We start from the raw sequence: 24,316 nt of genomic DNA on the forward strand, positions 1-24,316 counted from the left end.
TTAGCCTGACTCATACTTTTTTAAATGGCAATAAAGAAGGAAAACAATTCTAATACATGAAAAAATATTTTACTTTCTTCATTAATTCATGTTATTTCCTGCTTTGATATTTAGTGTTTTGAAACACTCACCAGCAGTCAAGACAGCAATCGTCTGGGCAGGATCCATTTATCTCATTAGGGCAATCTGTTGAACATTAAACAATATCTGAAGCGCAGTTAATTATTTGCACTGAATTAGCTCACTGTCAAATGACTGTGGCCTGCCTAAAGAAAGACAGGCAGCAAGGAAAAGCTTATGTGAGGAAAAACGTTGTCAGAATGTTTAAAGGTGTCCTGTCCCTTCAGGTCCTTCCGCTGGTCCTTTTCCTGGGCAGTGCACACTTGGGCGTGAGTATGTTCTTGCATTCCTTTTGCCGGGGTGCTGGGAGCTCAGCTGGGTATCTGCATTTATGAACAGTGAAATGCTCAAGAAAAACGTTACATAAACTGAAGCCCCACAGTTTCTTGGGGGGTTTCGTTGGGAGCAGCTCTCCCATGGAGACGGTGTGTTGCAAAGTGCAGTCTTTGCTGGGCAGGGCGCATTGTGCATTTTTGTAGTGGCCACTGTTGCTAAAAGACTTGGGTATAAGATTAAGCAGGTTAGTGGCGTGCTCTGACTTGGCAATTCTGCCAGCTCTTCTGCAGAAGATAAAACTTACCTAACTTACCTCTGGTCGTATGCTTTGGATGGATAAATTATTATTGCTACTAACACACAAGGAAGGTTAACAGCAAAATATTCAACACAAGTGGAGAGGGCCAAAGCCCTGCTCTGTCACATTCCCGAATCTATACATCTTATCTGTAAAGAAGAGTGGAAGAATGACTCATAACTAGTTAAAAGTCAGTTTTAAAAATATTTCTTTTGTTCTTGCAAGCACTGTTATAAGTGGACTTGATCTTGAAGGTCTTTTCCAACCATAGTGATTCTATGATTTTAAGTATATTTTCTTATGAAAGAATTCCAGGTTCTGGAACTTTTAATGAAGTTTGCAATGCACGTGAGTTCATATGTAGTGAAATTCCTTTCAAAATAGCAGATGTTGTCATGGTTAAATCCAGTTGTTTGAGAAAAAAAAAAACATTGTGAAGGGTTTTAACAGGTTATGGATCTTTTTAAAGTGTTTGGTGAATTTAAAAGGAATGATTTTCACAACACAATAGAGTTTTTATTAATTGGTGTATCCTTAGGAGTATCTATTACTGATAATAGTAGATATGGCACACTTGATCCACGGATACATGTGACAGCTTGCTGGGGGGATCAGTTCTAGAGCTGTTCAGTGCCATTTTTACAGACGTCGGGGGAACCCCAGCTATCATAAAGAAGCTCATGGTGAACTGGCAGTTTTAATTCGTGTTTCATGAGGGAGAGATAGGTGCAATCTTCAGCCAACATGAAGTCTTGTGCAGATTTGCTAACTAGTTCTAAGTACTAGATTGATTCATTAGCTTTGACAATCTTAATCTGACTTTGCTCTAAATATTGCTGTGGAAAATAGAGTGAATACCTCCTCCCGCCCCGAATATTCATTAACTTTGCTAAAATGCAAAAGCAATTCTGCTGTCACTGAAAAGCAGCACGACAGAATATTCAGCAGGCTAGTTTTTAATAAAACATGTTTTTTCTTCATAATTAATATAACAAGGTTTTCTGGCTTAGCACTTGGCATGAATCCCAGAAAAAAAAAGAAAAAGAGGGGAATGAGTTGCTGTGACGTGACCATTGCATGACAAACATATTCTGAGAGGATGTTTTTGCCGTAACGATTTGTTACAAAGAAGAGGTTACTGAAATAGTTTGAACTGAACAATAACAGACTTTGCACACTGTCGAAACTGTGGGAAACACACCCTAAATTCCCATTTCCATCCTTCCTTCCTGTAACTCTTTTCACCATTCATATTTTTTATTAGAATCTGCTTTAGGAGTTTTTGTAAGTATCACTGATTAGTAAATGCTACTGGTCTAATATAGCAGCAGTCAAACACAGGGAGTTGCTCATACTGAGTTAGAGCAGAATATAAAAGCACCAGGACATTTGCAGTTCCAGCAAGTTCTGGAGTAGGACTTAAGGCAAAAAAAATCCATTCAGCTCTTTCACTGAAGTTCTTTTCACCTGAAGAAAAACTGATTTCACCTGCATAAATATAGACTATTTCCAAAAAGGGCATAAATTTACATCACAGATGCAAACAAGAACGAAATTTGCCCCTTCATTTAAACATGTATGCTATAACTGTATAAAAGCTAGTCTTCTGGTATGACACGCCTTCTCAGTGTCTTTTGGCTTTTAGTTCCAGTGGGTCCTCACTGATTTATACATCAGCATGGCATGAACAAGAGCTTTTCAGAGAAATTGATGTGCTTCCAACCACCAAGATACTGTAGCAGAAATATCCCTGGTGCACAGTGTTGTATAGTGAGAAGCTTCTCACTTTGCCAAAAGGAAATCCAGTGAGCTCATCCAGAGCAAGCCATATGGCTAGATATTCACACACAGCAATACAGACATTACCAAAGTATTTGCACTTGTAGCAAAGCACTTTTCCAATAAGTCCAGCCAAATAATCAGGTGCAGTTACTGGGGGTGGTGAGGGTTAAAGTATCACGTGAAGATCAAACAGTTGCAAAGAAAAGCTCCTTCTTTAGAGCGTACCATCAATGTCAATCTTATAGCTGGATTTGAAGCTGTTACAGATACCAGCAGTATTGGTCTTTTCTTGACTCAGGTCAGACCTGGTTCCTGTGGAGACCCATGTTTTAGGGTGAAAAATCTCAAAGGCAGCTCAGGTTGGTACTCCATCATGACACTTTTTCTAATAGATCCATTCCTGTGGCCAAGTTGTGCTCCCTTCACCTTCTCACTGCATCACTCGTGATGTGAAGGGTTTTTGCTCGCTGCCTCATGAACTGCTTCCCGCAAAGAGGAGCGAACATTGTCAAGCCAGTTTTGATTTGTGGCCCACTGGGCATAGCACTTGACTGCAGCACCAGCCCAAATTCGCCTGATGCAGCAGGAAAGCAAAGAAGCCTCCGCGGTGCCCCCAGCAAGCCGAGCGCTGCTCCTGGAGGGAGCGCTGCTTCCTGACCCCCGAAGGCAATCAGCTTATGCCCTCAAGCAGGCAGGTTGATATCCCTTGTAACTAAAGGGACTTAATCACTTTGCATAAGCTTAAAGTCTAACAGCATAACTTGCATCCTCAGCACAGGCTGCGGAAGCGTTTGATAACTCAGCAAAGTTGTGTTAGTGTGACAGGGCTGCTCAAGTGGATTTTGCAGCTTCCTCTTCTCCTGGCATCCAAGACAGTGCCCGTTTTCTATCTAAGGCAAAAACAGCCAGATAATCCCAGTTTCTACTATTTCTTGTAACACAAATATTAACTCCCCAACTCTGATCTCTAGGAAAACAGGAGTAGGTAGCTCCTGTGCAGACAATCAAGCTGTGTCATCAGTACTGTGGAAGGTGCTGCTGTTGCTTCTTCCTGGATCCCCAAGGTTTTTGTCCTGTGCTACCATAGGAAAAGTTCTCAGACGAATAATCATCAAAATAAATAAATTTCAACTGCTGTGGGCATTCTGAAATCAATCAATGAGGAACAAGTCACATACTCTGCAGCAAATGTAGCTGTTCAGGGTGGAGGCAAGAGATGTCTTGCTAGAAGAGAGGTAAAGAACTCAGATGTTTTGGTGGAATCCTTTAAGGGAATGATTTCCCAGGCTAAAAATATGACATGTGTTGCATGTGTGCTCCAGATGACAATACGCCCTGCTTTCATCGCACTGCAACTACGGCCCTGGCTGAGAAATACAATGTCATTGCTGGAAAAGCCACTTTCCCTTGAAGTTCAAAGACTGTCACTATCCAAGATGGTTGCAGGCAAAAATCTGGACGATTGTAAGAGCATCACAACCGTGGATTCCCTCCTCCTTTGGCGAGAAGCCCAGACAAAGGTTCCCACTGAGAGCTGTCAGCAGCATCAAGGGGTTCACTAAGAAAAGGCAGTAGTTGCCCTCCTGGCTCCTTCATTCCTTATGGCAGTTGTGGATAGAAATTGTTCACATATCTGTCTTCATTCTCCAGTCCATCCCCATTCTGCATCCTTCCCACCTGCGAATCTATGGTTGTGCTGAGGGATGAACGAAAGGGGTAATATTCGCTTTGCTGCAGTAGAGGACACGGCATGGCAAATTGCAGGAGAATTTCCACAACCTAATGCAATTGAGGGAGCAGGTCAATTCACACTTATGCAGCTTAATTCTGTGTTCCTGTAGTGCTTTCTTGGGAAGTATGCGTGTGTGTCTGAGCATCCTCCTGCGTGGGGGAGGACACCTTTCATCCCAGGCTTTCTTCTGCTAGTCTGCCATGGCAGCTTGAGTCACTACTCCTTCTTCTCTGGAATAACTTCTGTTTTGCATGTATGTAAATTCACAGGCTAGCCCTGGGTTTTCTCCTTTGTGCCACCTGGTTCTCCACCTGCTTTTATAGTTTAATTATTCATTTTGATTGCAATATGGGGCAGCAAAGGTACTTGAAACACAGCAGTTCAGTTGCAGAGTGCCCTTGGCAGCTGTAAATAATTTCTGTTGAATCTATGGTCAAATCTTTCTGGCTGTCTTCAAGACAAATTTCCAGAGAGTAACTAGATATTTTTGTCTGAGAAAGATCTTCAGGATTCTGTCGTGAGGCCAAGAAAATTCACGGTTCTGGCATTACCATTAGAAAACTATTATATTTCATTAGTCTTCCGTTTTTGAGGACTTGAAATAGAACAATAGAGAGTATCCTATATCTGCAGTGCTTAACTTTTGTACAAAGGCTAATTAGTGAAATTTTGATGTTCTTTGGAGAAATGAAACTTTAGTGAAGTGCTCATCCTTATGATGATGATGGCAGAGGTTTGGTGAAATTATGATATTCTGAATTTCAAACTTCTTTCCTCCATTTCTCTAGTAGCCTAACTGCACATTCAGCTGTGCAGACTAAAAAATGCCTCTCCTAGACTTTTTTTGCAAGGTTTCTCTTTTATGAGCACCAAGTAATAAAATTTAAAATTGCTCTCCGTGAATTCTTCCACCTTCGTCCCCATTCTCCGAAGACCTTCTACGAACAGGATCCAGTGATTTTATTCCCTCTTGAGAGCACACAGAAAGTACCCGTGTGGAGCTGCAGAACGGGGCTGCAGAAACCTGCACCACGCTCTAGTTTCCCTCCCTCCCCCTGCTTTTGTCTGAATCCTGCTCCCGGCTGGACTCAGCTTTGCACCTCGTCGGAAGGACAAGATCCTCCTCTGCTGGCCATGAGGAATACGGCATGGAGAGCGGCACGGCCCTCGCGCACAGCCTGCACCTGCATCCCGCATCCCGAACATCCCGCACATCCCACGTCCCGCACGTCCTGCATCTCGAACATCCCGCACATCCCGCACATCCTGAACATCCCGAACATCCCGCACATCCCGCACATCCTGAACATCCCGAACATCCCGAACATCCCGCATCCTACACATCCCGCATCCCACACATCCCAAACATCGCGCATCCCAAACATCCCGCATCGCACACATCCCTCATCCCACACGTCACACAATACAGGTTATTGGAGCAGGGATGTTGGGACATCTGCCACCTTGCAGGCAGCTCTGCTCACGGAGGAGTGGTTGGAATCACAGGCAAAATGGGTAGCCAGACCGGGATGCTAGAAAAGAAAAGAGTACAGCAAAGTGCGAGGTCCCTTTTCTCTTTTTCTAGTTTCATATGCCATCCTCTGAGGACAATTTGAGACCATTGCCTCTGGTTTACAGCTAGGGAAAACTGAGGCACATTGGGGCATGGAGCAAACTCCTCCCATGCTTCCCACTCTGAGCTGAAACCTGCTGGAATTCCCACATGAAGTCAATGACTGCTCTAAGTGTAGGGAAGACTCAGCAACTTTGCTGCAAACAAACACTTCTGATCCAAAACCCCTTACAGCCCCACTAGGCAAGTGGCTCAAAGGGGCACCACAGAGAGAACAGAGGAAGAAATTATGTATTTTTTCTACTCATCCCAAAGGGAGGCATATGCTCCATTTAGAGGGACAGAAATATGTCCAAAGCAAATTTGTTTACACATTCCAGGTAATATTCCCAAATGTTAATTCTGACTTATTTGTCTGATTTCTCACTCATTCATTCTTGTATACAATCAGTGTTTCGCTGTGAATGCCTTTCTTCTCTATGCCATTTTTTAATGTAATATACAACTAAAAAATTTATATATTTAGTTAATTGCATCTATAGCAATGAGTACACATAATAATTGGGAGTTTTTATGTTGTGTGTGTATACTCTTTTGAATACATACACTTATTTGTTTGGAATTACACTTCCTTCCTACAAATTCTACGAGAGGTAAAGAATAGCAACTCCAAATTGACTCCTTTGAACTCGTTTTTAGCATGGACATTCTCATCACAGCCAGGTAATTCTGTCTGCCACTGTGATTTAGTGCACAAGGAAACACAAGCTGAATTCTTCATGTGGAGGATGAGTCCTAGTGTGGAGCCAGTGCGTTTCTTTCCAGACAAGCTTTGCTCACTCTCTTCAAAGGCTGAGGGCTGTTTTCCTTCTCTTCCTTTTTGTCATTTGCCCTTGATCATGAGCCAAGCAGGAAAGGCTGGAGCCCTACTTTGGAGGTCGAGCGCATGACATTTCCTCTTAGGAAGTACCAGAAATGCTCTCCTCCATTGAAGCTCTTCTGATAACCCTCCAGCTCGAAGGTCCAGGTCCCACAATCCTCCCTTGGGCTCCTGGTCTGTGCCCGCACATGTTGACCTGGGCACCGCTATGTCGAGTGTGTCACTGCCACTGGGCCTGTGTGACTTCAGAGAAGTGACGTGAGATAAAGAGTCAATGCACGGTCATTTATTAAGCAAAGGAGCAATTTAACTCATTCAGGACTTGTTTTTGGAGAGCGTTTTGCTCTGCAACTGAAGTTGGGTGCTCCAAAGAGATAGGGCTCTTCTGTAAGCTCTTGATAGCAGTTGATATTTTGATAATCTTCTGAAAGAGCACTTAAAAAATTAAGCCTTTTGGTTCAGCTCTGAAAGAGGTCAAGAGGTGACATTGATTTCACGTCCTGGAGCAGAATAGAACCTGTCGCCAAGTGTGTTACAACGAAGCTCCTGTTGTGGTTTCAGAAAGTGACTCTCTACCCTTCTTTATCCCCTGCAGTCTGGCAGTCTCTTCTTCCTGGTCGACCTTCTGAGTGGTAAGTGCTTTTGCTTTCCTCCATAAAAGTAAGTACAACCTACTTCACCAAGACCCTTAGCTAGATCCTTGCACTGAGTTTTAAGAACTTAACAAACAGCTTTGTTGTACTTAAAATAAAGCACATCATCCAGAAAAGCCTGACTTTAGGCTAGTAAACCTTGCCTAAACATATACCTCATGCCTCATACACACCTTCAGATTTACTTTCTCCCTCTCTCCACATGGAGTCAAACATTCCCATGTGCTCTGCTTCGGGGCAGGAGACAATTGGACAGCTCTGTATCCTTGCTGGGAGCTGCCGTGGTACTGAATTGCAGCTGATCTTGGGAGAGTCCTGCTTCTCACAGTGCAGATCAAAGCCAGGTCTTCTCTGGGCCACTCTGAGGCCTGAGGTGCTCAGTGCATGTTGAGGGATCCGCGGGCAAGCAGGGTCTGACATGCTGTGCTCGGTGGGTCTCCATGCCAGACTGCAATCCTCAGGCCGAGGAGGATGAGGAAAGAACCTGGCTCTGTGAGCTGGGCGTGAAAACTGAGGGTCAGATTTCTGCAGGTTCATGCTTTTTTGCAGCATACAACTAATTATGGGACTTAATATTGCAAGCATATCCAAAATGCAAGCAGGTTCAAAAGGTATTTCCTAGTTCATGGCGGTAAAAATCCTTGATAGTTATGGATGTTAACATGTTAATAGCAGGAAAAGGAGTGATTTGGGAGTGAGATTCTGATGGATGTTGTGTGCAGATGTGCAGATGTAGGGTGAGCATTTGTACTTCCTTAACAGCCTATGTGATCTATGTGGGGAATTAAGGCTTTATTAAGTTTAGTCATGTTGTGGGTAAAAGCTGCACTTTCTTTTCTTCATTTCGATGGCTCTTATATCTGAACTTGAAATTTACAACTAATAATTTTACCCTTTTCATGCCAAAATAATGTGGCTTTCACCAAACACTCCTTATTTAGCTATATTTCTATTCATTTAATTATCTTGCTGGCTTCCTGGTGAAAGCTGGGAATCCAGCAACCCTAAAGCTCATACAACAACTGTTTCTTTCCCCAAATCACTGTTACTCTTTTAGAAAGATGTGCATGGAAAACAAATTTCAGAATGATTCTGGTGTTTGAGCACAGTATTGAGCTTGTGCAAATATTTGGTTGTTCAGTCATGCACTTGGCTCCCAGCTTTCCGCAGCAGCCTTGCGTGGTGCCCTACCATTCCCAGGAAAAGTCACTGTGAAACTGAGATGAAGCAACAGCCACAAAATGGTATTTGAAGGACAGCCTGCTTTGCTGTTAGCTCTTTTTCTTTTGCAATCCCTGTTCAAGGTTGCAGATACCCTCAGCCAAGGCCCATGTGGAAGAGCCAACATACCATGATGCCTATCCAGTCTCTGCAGAAGTAAATGGGAGACCTATCATCATGTAAAATACAGTCAAGATTTCAGCCTCATAAAATAGCTTTCTATTCCTCCCAGACAGAGAAAATATTCAGAAAGGTTGTGAGAAAAAAAAACTACTGAAATTAGAGCAGATGTCAGCCAGTCCCCAGCGTTCCTGAGAGCTGGAATAAATGCTGGGTGCTTCGTGGCCACCTTGATGTGGGTTTGCAGTGGCTTTAACTTTGCCCATCACTCATCCTGACAACTGCAGTCCAGCAAAGTTACCTTGCAATTCAGGTCGCTTGGATGATGTTCGAATGCATCATATTCCCACTTGGAACATTAGTCATGACTTGATCTGGCGAAGGTTTTGAAAACAGTGTGACTGCCAGTGTTGGGCTATCTATTCTCTCCACAAGAGAGAGAGTCCGTGTAAGTTAATGAACAAGGGGATATTGATCAGAAATCCATTACTTGATTGACAGCTCTCAGCAATGTGAAAACCTGCAGATGAAAGCTCGAGCAGTTTAAAAGATCACCCAAACCTCAAAGCTGATTTGAAGCTTTAAAAGTCAATCCCTGCCTATCAATTATGGGGGGATTTTTTTTTTTTTTTTTTTTTTTTTTTTTTTGTACTACACAGAGGAAAGTTATTCTTTGAAAATTTGCATGCAGGATGTCTAATTTAATTTCATGTAATAGTCACATTTCAGTGACAAATGTCAGATCACTGCTTTTTTAAGCATGTTAAGGTTTTCCAGCACTTACAAAGAATGAACACTCTGATTTAGTAATACGTTTAACTCAACCAGTGTATCAGACTTTGTGCGTTAATTATGTGCTCAGATAAAAAAAAAATGTTGTTTTTGCTTTACTAAACCTATGGCTTGTTATGAATAATTAAAAAAATGGAATGGGAATACTTCTTAAATAAGAGATGTAGAAGCCAAATAGTTATTTAGTGTTGAAGCAGTAATAAATAGGAAGACACATTTCAGTTTGATGTCATGTATCCAATTCAGGGCTCTTTCGTTTTTGTTTTTTACTGCTTCATGCTGCTGTGGAGGACACAGAGTGGCTGGAAGATGGGAACTATCACTCGCATAGTTTGTCATTGCTCTTTCATTTTCCAATTTTCCATAAACTAAAGGGAGGGCTGTGATAGATCCCGCAGGGACTGGTGGTTTCTCGAATTTACTGCAATCTTATGCCAGCCTGGGCAGGGTTTCCCAGTTGGATGCCTCCACTTTACTGAGTCTCAATGTTTGCTGTGGAGTACCCCAAAGTGTTGGTGTTATCTAAGCTCTCTTCATGTGTGCCATTAATACTGCAGGTACCACTTTTGTATATAAAGGGCTGCCCAATCCCTCAGAATCACTCTTTAAAGCACCCACCTGTGGAATAAAGCCAACATTTCTAAGATTCTGTAAAATAAACAGGAGAAACAAAATCCAACTCGTTCGGCATAGTCCCTCGAACTCCAGTCAGCTTGCAAAGGCTCCCACACAGCGAGCTCACGGGCTACGTTCCAGACAGAGCCCCCTTTTTGTTTTCCTGTCTTAACTACATCACATTAAATTTAATTTTGCTCACTGCAGACAATGTCCTTATCTCCCAGCGAGATCCTCCTGTTCCCTAGCGAAGCACCCACTCCTGCAGCACTTGCACGCTGCTGAGACTCAGCTCCCGTGGAAATAATGAGCTGGGGAAAAGGAGTCTTGACTTGACAGAGCAATAAATGAGGTGAAACTTTCCTGTCTTTTTTTTTTTTTTCTTTTTGGTGAGAAAGGAGAGTAGGCATGTAGAAAAAAAAAAAAAAGAAGAAGAAAAAAAGACTGTTCTATTTTAATATGAAATATAAAACACCCATTGTACAAAAGTGGAATTTCTTTTTTTTTCCTGGAGCAAAGAAAGACTAAAGATAAAGGCTGTAAGCGAATGAATGAAGGGAGAAAACTAAGATAATGCGGCCGATAATCAGTGCAAGGCAGAGCATTATCGAGGGGCCATCAGGCCGGCCCTAGAGGAGAGCTTCCTAAGACGTCTCCGCGTGTCGCTCGGCTTTGCTCGTTCTCGGAGCGCCTGTGAAGAGCCGCGTGGCTCCCGCTGGGTGCGTGTCCCTGCCGAGAGGCGCCAGCCCCCCTCAATCAGCACCTGCCACTGGAGCTGCCAGCGGGACGGGGACGGGAACCGGGATGAGCAGGGGCTGCCCGGGCAGCACGCGGAGCTGGTGGGAGGCTGCAGAGCGCCCGCGCGGTGCCGGCTGCTCCGCCGTGGCCCATCTCTCCCCTGGGGAAGGTCTGTGCCACAGGAGGCCACGGGCAGCTGCAGGCCTTGCAGGCTCTTGCCTCACACTGCCACGATTCTGGTAGTCACAGCAGGAAGACAAAGAAAGCCTCTTATTCTTGTAGGGCTCTAAATCGCCTTATCTTATCACATCTGTCCTGTTGCAAGCACCAGGGTCTTCTTCTGGTTCCGGGCCTGAGTGTTGGGCTCATGTATTTCTGTGGCATGTACTGAGGAGCACATCCCAGACTCTCAGCTGGCCAAGGGCAACCAAGCCACATCCAACCGGGGGCGTCCCGGCTCCTGTCACCCAACAGCGCAGGGGCAGTCCCTGGAGCACAGCAGTGCTCCCGGCTGCAGCAGCAAAGCTGGGACGAGCAGCGTGCAGGGGCTGCCTTGCTGCCTCCTCTACAAACTCGAGGCAGATACAGGTTGTGCTTCACAGTACCAGCCAGGGCAGGTAAGCCATGACTTCCCTTCCAAGGGATGCAAGCTTGGACCCACTATGCTGTGAAGTCCCAAGTGAGCCTGAGGAGAAAAAGCTTGGCCCTCCAAAGGATTTATTTTTTTAAAACCTTCTTAACTGCATTTTAGTACTTCTGTGCTTCCTCCCTTCTCTTCACGCTCCCTCCAGACCAGCCTGATGACTATGAGTACTACGATGAGTATACGGAGCCAGAAGAGGAACCCCTCCAGAGAGAATATGCTGAGGATCCCGACTGGTTTGAGGAAATGTTTGGCTACGGTAGTGCTAGAAAAGGTATCAGTAACTCTGCACCTTGGTGGGGTGGGCAGGGAGGCGAGGAAGGGGTAAAATCCCTACGCTACATTTTCAGTGTGAGCGTGGCAGGCCTCATCTGCCAGCACGCTCTGGAAATGCCTGCATCAAAGGGACGAGTTAGGAGGATTGTTTGCAGTGTTCTCCTTTGTATTTCTCTTGTAAGGAGCCTGTGTTTTATCTCTGGGTTTCACAGGATGGATTCTGATCATGCAGAACATTTCTGATTGCTACTACAAAAAACACAGACTTATTTGTCTATAGACACTGTAAGATGTAATTGCTGTTTTCATGGGATATATGTTCTGTATTTATGCTCAGAACCCAAATGTAGAGCAGGTTTGCTTTTTTTCTTTCTTTCTTTTATTTTTTTTTTCTTATTCTCTCCAAGATATAAGTTTCTTTTTGTGTTTCACCACACTTCAGGAGAGCAGGAAAGGATCCTCAAAACTGCTTTGAATTGGAACGCAAATTTTCTTTTGAACATAAAATAAGAGGCAGGCAGCCGGTTACAACCTCCCCAAGGGTTATCCCTTGCACGAGGAAAGCAGAGGTGGTGTCTGGCTGCTTTGTTTGCCCCCAGCCCCTGGCAGTGCTGGCAACCTGGTGTGGAGGGGAGAGCTTTACCAGCCTTCTGCACAACGCCAGTGGTGCCTGTTAGTGGGTCAAAAAACTTGAGAACACAAGTGACAAAGGTGCAGAAGCTGAAAGAAAAACTAAAAAAAATGGCCTCTTACCCTGGCAGATCCATGCTCCTCCAATCCCTGCAAGAATGATGGCCAGTGTGAAAAGGAAGGAAGTCACTTCAGCTGCCACTGCCCCCAGCCATACACGGGCCCCACGTGTGAGAAAGGTAGGCTCCTTTCCATGGCTTACATCCTTATCTTCATTACCATTACAGCTGCATCAATGGAAGCAAATACAGTGCTTTAGGAGAACCTTTTCACCGAAGTGAGGGTTTGGGCAGACCTGTGTAGCTGTATCAGTAGATCTTGCAACCATCTCACAGGCGAGACCAGCATCTTTTGAAAGCAGTCCTCAGTAAAGTGCACTGCACGTGTTCAGAAAGCACATCCCTGCTCCCAGCGCGCGGGGCAGGCAGTGCTGAGTTGCCTGTGGGTCTTACAGCCCCTTTGCTGCAGATGCTGTGAAAAGCAAATGCTGATGAAACATCTATTTTTTCTGTTTTATTGGGCCTCGCCACAGTGAAAGACACGTGTCAGGAGAAGAGGTGCGTCAGAGGAGACTGCCTCATTACCTTAACCTCACCTTACTTCCAGTGCAGCTGCAGCCACCCCTACCAATCGCCCGACTGCCGCCGAGGTGAGCACAGTCCCACCACAGCATAACCCCAGCCCACACATTCATGTCTGATTTACCAGGTGGCAGCTCATCCCTATGGTGATGAGCATCTTAGAGTTCATAAGAAGCTAAAGTTGCAGGCTAAATGGGAGCTTTCTCTTATTTCCATCAATTGTGTGAGAGGCTGCACAGCTTTTAGCAAAGTAACAAACCTGATCTGTGTTTTCCATGTTGACAGCATCTTCACCGTGCAGGCCAAACCCGTGCAAAAATGGAGGTGTCTGTATACGGCACAGAATCAGATCAAAATTCAGCTGTGAGTGTCCTGAACCATTTAGAGGAAGAACCTGTGAAATTGGTACGTCACCATTCCAGGGATAAGCCACCATCAGCCACTGGGTCCAAAACAGCTCCATGATTGATATTTGCTACACTGCTTCAGCTAGCTCTCACTAGAAACAAATTGATGAAAACACATTTCCAGAGCTCTGATGTGACTCAAGAGTAAGGAAAGTCAGGGTTTCTCAAGCACTGCAGACACCACAGCCCACACTTACTTCTGAGGAGCAGAACTTGTTTCATTCTCTTGTAAAAAGTCTATTGATAAACTCCATGTAAGATGAGTGCACCTCATTACAGATGCCCTTTCCTCCAACTGCCTACAGGTAAGGTCCACAACCCACAACTTTCCTTTTGGTACCTCTGTTCCCTTGTCGTGATAGCAGTTCTACAGCCAGTTCTGGCTAATCCTGGTGACAACTTCTCATGGACAGACCACTGGGAGACACCATTTAGCCATTAAGTTCTTACAATGCACAGAAGTTTCAGGTGTTTGAAGCTAGTCCATATTCAGACTGGACAGATGATTATTATTTCTGTCCTACCTAAGGTAAAGGATTATCATTAGGTGAACTGTTGGGTCCTACACTTCTTCAGCTCCTCTAAGAATTGAACAGTAGGGCAAGAAGGGAAACGAAGAGGAACTGCTTCAGGGAAGGAACATCAGAAGAGACATTTCCATATCAGAATTTTCTCCTTACAGGACCAGATGATTGCTATGAAGAGGGATCCCTCCACTACAGGGGAAATGTGAACCAGTTAGTGGATGGAAAGACTTGCCTGCACTGGAATTCCCACAGTCTCTTGGACTACCCCATTAATGCATTTATGAAGGATGCTGACTCTTATGGCATTGGTGACCATAACTTCTGCAGGTAATGTTTTGCAAAAGCAACTGCAGAGGACTCTGGTGAGGAAAGCAGTGAGTACAAGCTGCTCCCGTGGATTTGGTAAGGCTAGATACGTCTTTAGTGGTGTTAGGATCTCACATCTTGTGATACACTGCCTGTCTAGAAGATAACAGGATGTTATAGTGGCATTTCCTAAGTCACTGTACTGATCTGAGACTTTTAGAGGCTTCTGTAATTTCTCTGAATAACCTAGGGTTTTTTATCATTTTTTTTCTCAAAGTTTACATGTGTGGGGATAATGACAGAGATCCTTTCTTTCCTCCCGCATTCCTCCCCACCTCAGCATCATCTTTCTCAAAACTTAAAAAATTCATTTCTCAAAAGGAACATTTCTGAAAGCTCTGTGCTCATGACGGAACATGAGGCTGCTCTGCTAAGTGTCCTCATGTAAGCCAGTTTCATGGAGACTTCTCCCCAGTCTGGTCGGCTGATGCTGTCAGTTGTTCCCTACAGGAATCCTGATGGTGATGAAAAACCCTGGTGCTACATCAAGAACAATAACAAGGTGGAATGGGACTTCTGTGACATTTCACCCTGCTCAGAAACAGGTAGACTGGAAAATTTTACGTAAGCTGTTTGGCAGTGTGAAGGTGCTCCAGCCAGCAGGTGCCTTGAGCTGAACGCACAGATACATGACAAGTCAGTGCCACAGAACTGTGGCGTGTTTGTTATTTTATTTTAAATCGCGTTCCTGTAAGTTCTGCCCTGACATAAGTGATTCCTGCAGTACCCAGGGTATCCAAGTTCAAAGCAGTCAAATCAGGTTCAAGTTCCATATCTGCCACGCTCCTTTAGCTGTGCTGCACCATGTATATCTAGAAGGGAAAGTGCTCAAGTTGCCCAATGTCTGCAAGCACCTCGCATAGCAGGGCAAAATCACATGCCCACAAAACAGTAAAGTGATGTTAGAGCTAGAATTTGCAGGGCTTACTGTGAGGCTCTGGGATTTACTTATGGTGAGGATCTATCCAAAGGAATATTGGGAAACTACGAGAAGTAAAAGTTAGTTCAGAGTGAGTGAGCTCACGTACTTCAGACTGAATTGTTTCTAGGCTTAGCTAGGTCTGACAAAACCTAAATATTTCAAGAGTCTTTAAAGATGATTTTTGTTTCTTTATCTGGGTCTTCTCATTGCCAGGTTTAATCTAGGTCAGGAGATGGAAGAGGGATGGCACACATTGGGAGGATTCACAACAGATCTTCCACATGAAGACCCTTTACTGCATTGATTCGGATGTCAAAGAATTTGATAGTATTTCCATATAGACTGTTTTATCTAGGCAATGGGGTGCTAACAGAATAATTACTAGAGACAGAGTTATGTCTAAAACAAGGTATAGAATTTTTCAAGTTGGATAAAATCTTTTTTTTTTTATTAACTCTACTTTCTCATTTCTCAAAATGTCCCCATCATACTCCTAAGTCCCCAGAAAAAAAAAAAATAGCTTCTTCCACAGGCACCAGCCATGCCTGCAGAATTGCAGTGTAACCAACTGTCCCAACAGTGAGAGGCACCCCCTGCTACTTAACTGTCCCAGTCACAACTTTCTATCCCTCTCTAGTGTAACCCCTGTATTACACATCTGCTGTCTCTCCCAATGCAGCTGAAGAGATCCCAGAGGAAACAGAGAGCCTGACTGAGCCACCTGCATCAAACGAAGAATTCAAAACATGTGGACAAGTAGAGAGTCAAAGACCTCTCAAGAGGATCTATGGTGGAGCCAAGACTAAAGCTGGCAAACACCCATGGATGGTATCTCTACAGAAAAAGACTTCCAGGAGGGGCAGGCATTTCTGTGGTGGAGTGCTAATTAAACCATGCTGGGTTCTTACTGCTGGACATTGCATTGAGTAGGTGCAAGTCCTCAAGTCCTATGTCTAGGTAGCTAAACATAGTAAGGGAGAGTGCCTGGTAAAGACGCCTTCAATTTTGCAGTCCAAATCATTGCTAGCAACAAATTTAAAGGAAAGGATACACAGGAAAAAATATATACATGAAGCATGTATGTTAAACTATACATGTATTTTAAAATGTACTTGCTAAAGGAACAAATTAAACTTACTTTCCTAATCACCTGAATTGAGCTAGAAGAGGCAGAAGAGCCAAAACCTGCTTTGTGCTCCCAACTGGTTACATACCTGTTAGCTTATGATATTACATTTTGAACTTCTTTGAGCTTTTTTTTCCTGAAGGGTTAGAAATGCTAACCTTGAATATTGGCATATTCCACTCCATCTAACGTTCTGGCACATATGGTTTTAGTTATAACTCCCACGGCTCCATGAATTACCATTCTTTGTCACAGCCACAGCAATAGACTGTTTGAACACTCTGCTCTAAATGCAAAAAAAAAAAGAACACATTCATGCCGCTTTAAACTTACTGTCCATCATTATTGCAACAAGTTAAGAGCACAGAGTATACAGGCCAACATCACAGCTTTCCTGACTAATATATATATAAATAACCTCTTGAAATCTCCTGCCTGTGCTCTACAACAACAGGAAGAAGCTTTTTTAACTTCCACATACTAAAGCAGTAGGTTGTCACCACTCTGACATAAGATGTCTACACATAATTTGCTTTACTCTTTTTACAGATACTCAGCAGAACATCTCCAAGTGGCCCTTGGAAAGCAAGACCTCAAGAAGAGAGAGCCTCAAGAGCAAATATTTGATGTGGAGAAGACTATTGTACATTACAAATACAAAGAAGCAGATGGTGTCCAATACAATGATATTGGTAAATCCCTCCTCTTGAGTAATCATGTGGCTCACTTGCTTGAAGCATTTCTCTTCAAATGAAGCCAGTATCAAATTTCCATCTGATAATGTATTCCAGAAGTAATTAGGCAAATTGAGGCTCACATTCCTTGGATGTTTGGGGTGGGAATCATGATGGCCAGGCAGAAGTCATGGTGTGGAAAGAATTAAAAACATGGTGACAGACCCGTCATTTGATGTAAATAACATGTCAGAAATTGTAGCCTTCATGAAGTTATGTTACAGACTGATAAGGACTAGAATTAATTATAATTTTTGTTGTTGTTGATTTTTATCTTGTATCCAGCACTGCTGAAGCTGAAGCCAATTGATGGTCACTGTGCTGTGGAAACGAAGTATGTGAAAACAGCCTGTTTGCCTAACTTTGACTTTCCTGATGGGACTGACTGCTTCATCTCAGGATGGGGTGCCACAGAGACAGGTATTTGTGGGCTGTCTTGCCTTTGGTTGATGTTTCCTTGGAAAGGGGGCCTGGCTCCTTCAGCAACAACTGCTAGAACCAAAGGTGGGTCTAGGCACTCAGTGAAACAAAAACATGGAATTCAAAATCAAAGACAAGTAAACTATCCTAGGAAATCAATCATTAACTGACGTCTCCCACTATTAGACTAACCAAACCTGTCAGAAAGTTTTGAAAAAAAGAATTTTTCACTTTTGTTTGTTTGTTTGTTTCCCCTGATACACCATGTCTTGGTTTCATCTGGAGCCAGTAAAACCAGCAAAAAAATATTAAGAGGGAGAGGCTATTGCATAGCTTGTGCATTTTAAGGCAAGACTGAGAGAGACTGGGACATTCACATGGTTTTCCAACCCATTGGGTCAGATAAAGCTTTTTAGAAGCAGCATCTGGATCTTCAGATGCACAGAAAAATAATAATAATAAAAAAAAGAATCCAAAGCTTTTCAAGTTCAACCAGCGCTATCCAAAACCTTTCTTGCCCACAGTAAATCCTGAGGGGAGAAATTACTATGCTTAAAAAAGGATAATGGCAGTTTTCTGAAAAATGCATTTTCTCATGTTCTGATTGATGTGTTGCTGTAAAGCAGCAGAAGGAAGATGTGTCAGGGAGGCTGCAGTAGGTGTCCTACTGCTTTGTGACTGATACAGTCAGACACGATACTTAGGACCATATTCTCCCTTCTGATGTAACTCTCATTGAAGTCCACAAGAGACAAATGTATTCATTTGATCAGAATGCACCAACATAATTTAATGGACATTTTTTAAAGTTCCAAATAAAAAGTCTCTTAAAAAGGGTATGAGGGTTTTTTTTATTTTTTTTTTTCCAACAAAGAATATGAAGTACCCTGTTCATGTTTAAACTAGATGGCTCCTTCTTTCAGCAGAGCTATTATTAGCATTTCAGGAAATCAGTGCAGAAATGGAATATTTCCTGAAACTCAAGTATAACCAAACTTATAAATCACCTTTAATTATCTACAGATGTAGTGTGTGGAAAATCTGGCTACTGCCTTTAGATGTCAAGTTAATGTCTTTAGATCCACTATAATTAAACATTTGCCTTCAAATATTGTATAATTTCCAGTTTCCACCTGTTTCATTAGTTTGCTCATTAAAACAGCCCGTGGTATCAATCTGAGAACTGCTGAACACGTCTCACTGATGTCCCCCGAGACCACTGGGAGCTGCAGACCGGCACCTTTGAAAGGCAGAGGGCCACATGTAGAGCTCTTCTGAGCCAGATTCTCATTTTGCTTTTGTTAGGCAACAACCAGTGTCCTGAGTGATGCTTCCAGGCTCTAATTGTATTAATTGAGACTGACCAGCCCATGAATTCCGCCCCCACCACCCCCAGTTCCCCTTTCCCAACCAAAGGGCCAACAAGCCCCTATTTTGAACAAAGACAACACATAACAGGCTTGGGAGGAAGGTGACTGGATTTTCTGGTGCACGTCCTGTAGATGAGGAATCCCACCAGCTGTTGGACGCCAATGTCAAGCTGATTTCACAGAGGCACTGCAACGCACCGAGAGCATACGGTCAGATCCTGGATGAAAGCATGTTCTGTGCAGGAAATCTTCAGAGGTCTGGAATTGATTCCTGTCAGGTCTGTTGCTTTTTCTGTATTTGAACACTAATTTCCCATGTAAACAGTCAGGCTGTGCAGAGTAATAGCTTTGGAAGGGTACTGCATATGTATCTGTTTCTCCCATCAGTGTATTTCAAGAGCCATCATCTTTCTTCAGTACAGTTTGAGATTTATATCCCTAGAGCTAATGTCATCCCTGTCAGCCACAAGCAGATCTATGGAAGCTAGAGACCTGCCTGGAAAAAGTTTGGTTTCTGAGTCAGTTTATCAGAGTAAGCTAAAAATTTAGGGTTTTTTTTTCCTCTCCATTATGTTACAGCATCTGTCTCAGCAAAAATTCCAACTTGGTTTTCACAATCAGAGCTAATACTTATAGGGAAAGTCAGGATCGATGTTTCTTTTCATTACGCTAGTGCCAACGGGAAGCAAGCTCATTTTTACACTGTTGCAAGCCTGGGCAAGAGCTCAAGCAATGCTTCCTGAGGTGCAAACTACCACTGCAAACATACTGAGCAATGGAACCACAGGTAAAACTGCAGAATGAGATCAGTCATCTCAGAATAAAGTTTTGCTGTTGTAATTTTGCGGGGTGCAGGTGGATACCAAGTGCTTTCATACAGGCATAGGATCATATCTTCATCTTTTCGGGGGTACTCCTAGTACCTCAGGACTGAGAATTTCCATGTGACCTTGTTAGATACACGTCAAAGACTTAAACAAAACCTTACATCTAAGAACGTCTGACCTGATTCCAAAAGAACTGCTCATCCAAAGGGCCAATGAAGCAGCACCCGTTGCGATAGCTGCTAAGAAAGAAAATTACCCAAAAGTCTTTTAATGAGAAGTGGTGCTTTTATTGTAAACATTTTGCTTCACATTTTGTATTTTGTACTTGCATTGCTTTTCCTCTTAGGGAGATTCCGGAGGCCCTCTAACCTGTGCAGAAAATGGCTCCTACTATGCGTACGGCCTTGTGAGCTGGGGCGATCAGTGCGGTTTAAAAAGCAAGCCAGGAGTCTACACTCAGGTGACAAGATTCCTCAGTTGGGTTAAATCCAAAATTCAGTTCGAGTCAAGGTCACTTCATTAAGAGACTGAATGTGGAGCAGCAGATGGTAAGACTGAGAAATTTACTTAGTTTTTAGTCTTTTCCCCAACCTCTTCTTCCTCAATCAGAACCTTTACAAAGGCTTCTCATGGCCTCAATGGGGTTTCCAATGTTGGAAAAGGCATTGGAGTGAATAACAGAATGTTGATTATAGTTTTCCTGGGTTTTTTTTGAAGTAAATCATCTTTTTGTAGGCAAAACCGATCAGAATCTGAAGAAACACCAGTTCTCCTTTAAGTCAGCCACAGCAACACTCATTTTTCCATTTTGCTTTTCAAGTCCTTGCCCCTGAAAATCTTGCAGGCTCAGCTGCTACCCCCTTTCCCTCTTCCCCGCACGCATCTTGCTGAGGTGTCTGACTACAGCCACTGGAATCTAACACATCAAAGCTGCTGGTGTGTGCTCCCAAGTCCCTGGTATTTTATGTATTTGCAAATGCCTCCCGTGTCGGTGTTTGCAAGACTGGGACCACTGGAATAATCTGACGAGTTAGGGTCAGGCAGGAGAAATACTTTTTAAAGCCCTTCTGTAGGGCTAACAACCCTGAATTCCATCATTGATGGATTCCAGGTTGAAGGAGGAGGAAAAAAAAAATCACTAGCAAAAATATTCTCTTTACTTCTGATAATTTAGTCATTATGCTCCAGAGCCACAATGATATATATGTGCTTAACTGCACTTCATACCAATGACACCTACAGGCTTTTAAAACCCTTTGAAGATTTAGATCTAAAGCTCTTGGATAATTCTATGGTTTTCAGAAGGTTTGCAGGCAAAAGTGTGTATTTTTGCCTGATTCTGCAGCCCTAATGGGAAATTTGGAAAATGGGATTGGTGTTAAATCAGAACATAAAAATAGACATGCTTGCATGTGAGGAGTCAATTCATTAAATCAGTCATGTCTCTTTCATCTGAGTTCTAGGGCGTACAACTAAGCAGCTACCGAATCTATCAATAGCTACTCCATTGCAATAATTTGTGACGAACTAACGGTGATTTTTTGCATCAGAAGATTTGAAAAAGACTGAAGAGTTAATTGTGATCTGAATATACTGTAAATCAAGAACAACCTCTCTGGTATCCATTAAAAGACATAACCTGTTAGACAATGATGACTTCTCTTCCATTGGCCCTTGTCTTGTTCATCGGTTAAGCCACTTAAATCACACTTTTGTATCCTCTTAAGTCAATGGTATCAATAATACAGAAACATAAATGTTTCCAAAGACGACAAGTACAGAATCAGGTTCACTTGATTTATTCAATACAAATGATTTTATATTCTACCAATCAGATTCATTCATCTGTAGTACAAAGCTGAGCCTGCCAGTCATCTAGTATTAATTTCATTTACAGCTTTAAATAAATACTTCGTAAATAACACAGTATTCACACACAAAAATAATAGAAAGATCAGTTTTAAAGTTGCAATGTGTAGGTTGTGTTTTAAAATCATAGATGCCAAGTATTTTGCTTCCTGGAAAACTGGAAAAGCTAAGGATTTGCAGACAAGCTGAAAAAACATCTAATTATTTTGTGCCATGTTTCTGATTATTTCTTATACAGCTGCATTTTCCTTCTCTTCACTTGCAGAATTTCTGAAGCATCAGGGTTGACTGAAACTTGCTGACATCCGTCTGTCTCCGACTGGTCCTGCAAGATTAAACCCAACCAAATTGTGTGGACAGCCAGTGGACAGGAGAAGGTTTTAATTGTTTTATTATTGTGTAAAAATATTTATAAATTAAAGACTAACTGGCAAACTAGTGGGCATAATCTAAAGGGCTGCTCTGAACTCAACTAATCAGGAAAACATGCAAATAACTGACCCACGCACCTAAGTGAAACACAAACATCCAAGGATGGAATGTGCTCAAGTCCTAATTTCTACAGCAAACCAGAACAACACCTGATTTCCATACGGATAACGTACCTGCAGATTTCCCCAGAACTACCAGATCTTAGCCAAATGTAGGGCTTAAGATGATATTGTCTGCAGTCTCTACTAGTCAAATACAGTAATAATTCATTTCCTAAGTAACTTTTCAGACGGGGGAGTAAATCAGGGATATGTCCTGTTTCTCTTGGGCTGGCTTATTCTTTGGCTTGTTCCCAAAGTGAAAACTTAAATGAAGCAAGTATTTACAGTATAGATCTTCTCTTTTATTGTAACTTTTATGGTAACTTAATGCTTCCTAATAATAGGGGCTACAAGGTCCCCATATGGACTTTTGCCTTCTTGTGCTGCGGCATCTCAGACCAGGACCTACACCTGTGGAAGTGAGGAAGAAGGAAAACCTGGAAAATCCCATCTTGCAATTTCTTGCAGCTTGGTAGGGATGGGGGTGAAAGAGGCAGGAGAAGCACCCTTCACAAAAAGCCTGCCACAGTAATTGACATTATGCTGGTAGGCATCTGCACCGAGCTTGTCAGTACAGCTGTCAGTGGAGATTACATGGTAATGTGAATGTCTTACAGACATAAGGAAAGATATAAGTTGTTGTATAGGAAGTCCCTTCTACCTCCACTATCTCTGTGGAGATACCACGATATGAAGACATCCATGAGCTAAAAGGAATACATCCCAAAATATTATTAACTCCTATCTTGTGGCATCATCACCATGGCAGTGCTTAACTCCCTAGAGAAGCTCCTTTAATTAAGGTTTAGACACAGCCACAGAACTCAGTGAGGAAAGTATATATATTCAGTTTAAATAATGGAGAGAATGCTTCAGGGAGCATTCGAAAGCATTAAATGCTTCTGGTGAGCTGTGCAGTTGGGTTTTGTGAGAATGATTTACTCTACTTACAGCTCCAGGTTCACACTGAGCAGAAGCACCTTGCATTTCCATTCCCCGAGCGTACGCCAGCTCAGCAGCTCTTCTTGCCATTTCAACTTTGTAAGAGCCTGGTGGAGTCCAGCCTATGCCTTTGATCCAGTTCAAGTCAGACCTGTATTTGACCTGAAAGAATGAAACATATACCAGGGTGTATTATTTAATTTGGCTCTCAAACTACACACCCTGGATCTTCAGGAGAGTGCATCGGATCAATGATAAACAAACTGCTCATTTTCAAAAAAGAAACTTCAGTTCTTTCAAGAACACAACTTTGCTGCTAGGTGAAGTCTGCCAAACACATTGCCACAGACACCTCCTAGCACTTGAAGAGACAGTTCTGCTCAGCTATACTTACATCACTCTGCAGCTTGTAGGCCTGCTTTGCATGCTTCACATTCAGCTGCTCAGGATCACACGTGTATTGGTGAAGAGGCTGCCTGTAGTTAACATTGCTGGCAAGCTGCTGGCTTCTCTTAGCATGGAGGAATCCTGGCTGGTTAAGGTGACTCTTGAACTGCACTCTGTTTTGGGCATACCCACTCCGGTACTGGTTTTCACTCTGGAGCTTTCCCACTTTGAGAACATGTCTGATTTTGGGATCATCATTTGCACTGCGAAATCCAATTTGCTGGCCTTTATCTCTCAGGAAAGCCTCTCTGTATTTGTACTGCAGGAGATACAGAGGAAAATCTAATTTTCAGATTCAGATTATGTACAAATTCCATTATGAAATAACTTACCCTCCCCTAGCTATCAATGCTCCCTGCAGCGCATAAAGGCAAAAGGTTTGTCTGATACCAAGCTGTATCTCTTGATTTAGCATGACACTTAAGGAGAAGGACCTCTGTGCTCACTGTTAAAGGACTAGAAAGATTAGGAATCCCCAAATACTCATCTCTTGAAAGCAGACATAGTTCCTTTTATTGTACTGTCTGGTGTACACAATATGCTGCTCAAGCTCTTGTCAACTCAATGAAACTCTTCCATCTTCAGCATTCCTGCCAACTGCAATCTCGTGTGTTCAAAGGTGATCTACTCTAGTCTAGCTCATGCTCTGACTATTCATTGCCTAGCTTATTATAATATACCTCTTCACAAATAATAGAATTTTGAAATGAAATACAGCAATTCATTTTGGGATATTAAGGGGACTCTATCATTGGAAATCGTTGCACTTACCAGCACTTGGTTTAACCAGGTTATCCATTTTCCTAAACCTGACTGCACGGTTGTCTTATGACAGA

The 24,316-nt window shown here is 42.8% G+C and overlaps 2 protein-coding genes across 2 annotated transcripts in view; one reads left to right on the forward strand and one right to left on the reverse strand.

The window, feature by feature from the left end:
• The first annotated feature begins 254 nt into the window (after positions 1-254).
• Positions 255-24,203, forward strand: HABP2 (hyaluronan binding protein 2). Its single transcript, XM_026050526.1, has 14 exons — positions 255-389; positions 7,257-7,293; positions 11,592-11,717; positions 12,481-12,588; positions 12,942-13,058; positions 13,276-13,395; positions 14,080-14,251; positions 14,741-14,835; positions 15,892-16,138; positions 16,888-17,030; positions 17,358-17,492; positions 18,995-19,140; positions 20,036-20,237; positions 21,824-24,203. The coding sequence occupies exons 1-13, from the start codon at positions 321-323 to the stop codon at positions 20,210-20,212; spliced, it is 1,692 nt and encodes a 563-aa protein (XP_025906311.1). The 5' UTR covers positions 255-320; the 3' UTR covers positions 20,213-20,237; positions 21,824-24,203.
• Positions 21,600-24,316, reverse strand: part of NRAP (nebulin related anchoring protein) — a 48,855-nt gene continuing 46,138 nt past the window's right edge. Inside the window, exons 40-42 of the mRNA XM_026050525.1 lie at positions 23,428-23,739; positions 23,043-23,195; positions 21,600-21,883 (exon numbers count right to left, since the gene is read on the reverse strand). Coding sequence (XP_025906310.1) covers positions 21,782-21,883; positions 23,043-23,195; positions 23,428-23,739 — 567 coding nt within the window. The 3' untranslated portion in view covers positions 21,600-21,781. The remainder of the gene's footprint in view (positions 21,884-23,042; positions 23,196-23,427; positions 23,740-24,316) is intronic.

The sequence above is a fragment of the Nothoprocta perdicaria genome, unplaced genomic scaffold (assembly GCF_003342845.1).
Source record: "Nothoprocta perdicaria isolate Ctin4 unplaced genomic scaffold, notPer1 scaffold_7, whole genome shotgun sequence".
In the NCBI taxonomy this organism is placed as follows: Eukaryota; Metazoa; Chordata; class Aves; order Tinamiformes; family Tinamidae; genus Nothoprocta; species Nothoprocta perdicaria.

Bases quoted from the DNA above. Each gene is read 5' to 3' on its own strand.
- HABP2 (XM_026050526.1), top strand. From the start codon at position 321: ATGTTTAAAGGTGTCCTGTCCCTTCAGGTCCTTCCGCTGGTCCTTTTC. The intron at 7,294-11,591 runs GTAAGTGCTTTT...CGCTCCCTCCAG, and splicing joins CCTGGTCGACCTTCTGAGTG to ACCAGCCTGATGACTATGAG. The intron at 16,139-16,887 runs GTAGGTGCAAGT...CTCTTTTTACAG, and splicing joins ACTGCTGGACATTGCATTGA to ATACTCAGCAGAACATCTCC.